At 42.8% G+C, this 3,197-nt stretch overlaps 1 protein-coding gene across 1 annotated transcript in view; it reads left to right on the top strand.

The window, feature by feature from the left end:
- The first annotated feature begins 1,829 nt into the window (after positions 1-1,829).
- The window catches only part of LOC112456182 (protein Wnt-1-like), a 39,072-nt gene continuing 37,704 nt past the window's right edge, over positions 1,830-3,197 (top strand). The window contains exon 1 of the mRNA XM_025018564.1: positions 1,830-2,690. Coding sequence (XP_024874332.1) covers positions 2,620-2,690 — 71 coding nt within the window. The 5' untranslated portion in view covers positions 1,830-2,619. The remainder of the gene's footprint in view (positions 2,691-3,197) is intronic.

Here is a 3,197-nt window from a genome sequence, read left to right as displayed (position 1 = left end):
AATTAACTTGCATTGGTAGATATGGACATTTGTCTTGTAGTTTACAATTCGTAATGCTGTTATAAAAATTGAAAGTAGAATGATTTTGGCGAGTCCAAATCTTCATCTCAATAGTACCGAGACTATATCGAATCAATGTTAATTTCATGATATTTGTTATAAATTATGCGTTATGTACAATATGAGTCTCAAGATGTGTAATGAAAATCGTACATTAAAAATCGTTAATATTCTCTTCAAGCGCGTAATAAATGCAAAATTTACAATCCGGAAAATAGCGACATTGATTTGAATTAATATCTATCACCAAAACTTATTGTTACACATGATCTTAATCTTAATCATGAAATACTCGTAATCACATATAATTCATTGGACCTATTATAAAGTGGGTATAGATCCAATATAAAAGTTCTAAAAAAATTAGAAGAGTTGTTATGTACAATTCTTATGGTGATATGTAAACACTCGATGCAATTGTGTATTGTTTAGAAACGAGTATGTCTGTCTGAAGATACCGAAATGTATTGAAATCAATTCGATTTGGATGGCGATACATCAATATTGATTAAACAATGCATGCTATTCGTGACTGGCAGGAAATAACGAAACGATTGCTCTGTCAAAATAGAATCTCCTATTTCCATCATTATCGTAATGGCGAGGAATAATTTTAACTGTATTATATCGATATATATCTCTTTTTTTTATAATATAAAATAATATAATGTACGCACTGTACGCCGTGTACGTTATTTTGTATAAAAGTATAAATAAACGTAACGTTAAAGTTACGTTATTGTATAAAAATCCATTTCGCGTTTCCGGAAATATGAATTTATAACGCAGCTTTATTTAACACTCATTTCTCTACTGAACGTTTCTCAAACCCGCAAGGAATAATTTAAGCGATAGAAAGTTAAATATTTAAGATTACTCGCATTTGTCCTTTCTATTGCTTGAACAAATTTACGCACCGACCGATTATGAGTAAAGATGAATTTTTTGCTTGTACCAGCCACGTCCTTCCATCGAAAATAATAAATCGCGGATCGAAATTCTTATCTGTATATTTCCCTAAAAAAGAGTCAATAATTATCCAGGTGGCTACCTACGTTATTAATCACTTAATTCACTTCCTCTAGCATCATTAAACAGAAAAGAATCGCGTTACACTCACCAACTCTTTCATTAACAATCTGAAAGATAATCATTACTTTCAATCTTTGTTTTCAGTTAATTTCCATATCTATCAAAATTGGGAACTCGATTATATTTTCGACGATGAGAAAAAAATCGGCTCAAAAATTTTCAAGACAAAAAAGCAAAAAAGCCTTGAAAATTTAAGAGCCTCCTTGTCTTGAAAAATTTTGTACCCGATTTTTTCTTTAACTAACTCAAATAGCCCTTCCTCACCCTATCACGAATACGCCAAGGCAGACGAGCGGTATCTTTTAAATGTCCGTTCCTACGAGATGGTCTCCCATCTCAATAAGGGCAGGCGATGAAAACGCGTAATCGACGCGGCCGGACGTAGGTACGCGAGACGTAACGCGGGGACAGTCTCCAGGGTCTCACCGGTTAAGTCGGATTCGATGAGACAAGCGCGAGTCGAGGAGAACGAATCGCGAGCGAGCGAGCGTACGTGCTCCGGCACCGTCCCGTCGCCGGTGCGCCGAAATGCTTAATTAGCGCGAGTGGAGCCTCCGGTGGCTCTTCGGCGACGCGGCCAATCGGCGTGCCGCGAACGAGCGGCGACTCCGCCCACCGTGAGAGCCCCGTTGCCCTTTTCCTCGTGACTACCGGCCACCACAGTCCGTACGCGAACGTTCACGGAGCGTCGTCTCGCCTCGCGTCGGCTCCGCTCCGCTCGCGGTTCACCGTGCGTCGACGACACGACGACTGCGGTTCTCATCGGCGGCGTCAAAGTTCCGCCCGATTAAGATTCCCTTGAGGGGGGCCTCAGATCTCCGCTTGATCGCTTGCTCGAAGCCGCGAGACCTTTCGGCGCGCGGAAACGACTTACCCGCCGATTTACGGCCGATCCGGCTCCGGCCGCGCAAAATTCGATTCGTCGCGTCGCGTCGCGATCGCGGCATTCGAAATTCGGTCCGCGCGTCGCCGGAAACATGTAAGACGAGACGAGGGACCGGAGTTGGAGAACTTTCGTCTGCAGAAAGTCCACGGTCTTTCGGGCACAGAGCGGCGCGAGAAGGGGGAGACGCGGGTACGCGCGGGGTGTCGATCCGCTCCGGGCGCGCGCTCCGAGATCGCTCTCGATCCCGGCCACGCTCTGCTCCTCTCTCTTTCCCACTTTCGCGCGCGATCTTCGATCGGTCGACGATCTCGCGTCTCGCGACGTTCGATATCTCGCGCTCGCGCTCGTGGAGAAGACGATGCGAAACGCGGACCGTCGTCGGCGACGCATGTAAGAATGCGAGGTTGAGAGAAGGCAAGGACGATTCCACGTAATCTCTCCTCTCCTTCGCGCTTCCACGGAGGAGATTCGACTTCGAGGATTCGGCGGTCGAGTTAAGAGAAAGAAAGAAAGAAAGAGAGAGAGAGAGAGAGAGAGAGAGAGAGTCCACACGGGATCGCCGCACGCAACGTACGCTCGTCATGTCAATGAGCTACCTACTTGTGTCTTTGCTGATCGTCGCGTGGCAAAGCGGCGCGCAAGCCAACTGGTGGTGAGTCAAAGTTGCAATGTATATCTTTTATCGGATAAACAAACCGGGACATCAAGAGATTCATATTTAACTCGTCGTTCACCGAGATAAAAACGTATGACGCGATTACCAATGTATATTTCTATCAATGCAGATTATAAACTTTAATCTCTCTAAGTTCTGAGAATTAGAAGAAGATAAAAAGTAAGTTAAACCGAAATTAAAGTTAATCTGCATTGGTAGAAATAAATATTAGGCGGAGGGAGGGGGTAAACCCTGGCTAATCTAAGTCATAAAAACATTTAGAATATTCATTTAGATGAATATTTTAAAATATTTTGAACCGAGGTTGCTTCTTGAACCAACCCAAGTCATACCAATAAAATAAATACGATTCAAGATCATTTAAAAATGATTTTTAACTTTTGCCCGTTTTTTTTTTTTTTTATTATAACGATAGACACAGGAGCAGTTGTGAAAATAACACTGTATCTAGTAAACGGGTAAAAATAATTTTCTTGAATTTCG

Source organism: Temnothorax curvispinosus, unplaced genomic scaffold (genome assembly GCF_003070985.1).
Source record: "Temnothorax curvispinosus isolate PA1 unplaced genomic scaffold, ASM307098v1 QBEX01006657.1, whole genome shotgun sequence".
NCBI classification, from domain to species: domain Eukaryota; kingdom Metazoa; phylum Arthropoda; class Insecta; order Hymenoptera; family Formicidae; genus Temnothorax; species Temnothorax curvispinosus.
Note: the sequence above shows the minus strand (reverse complement) of the source record. Positions and strands in the feature narration are given on the sequence as shown.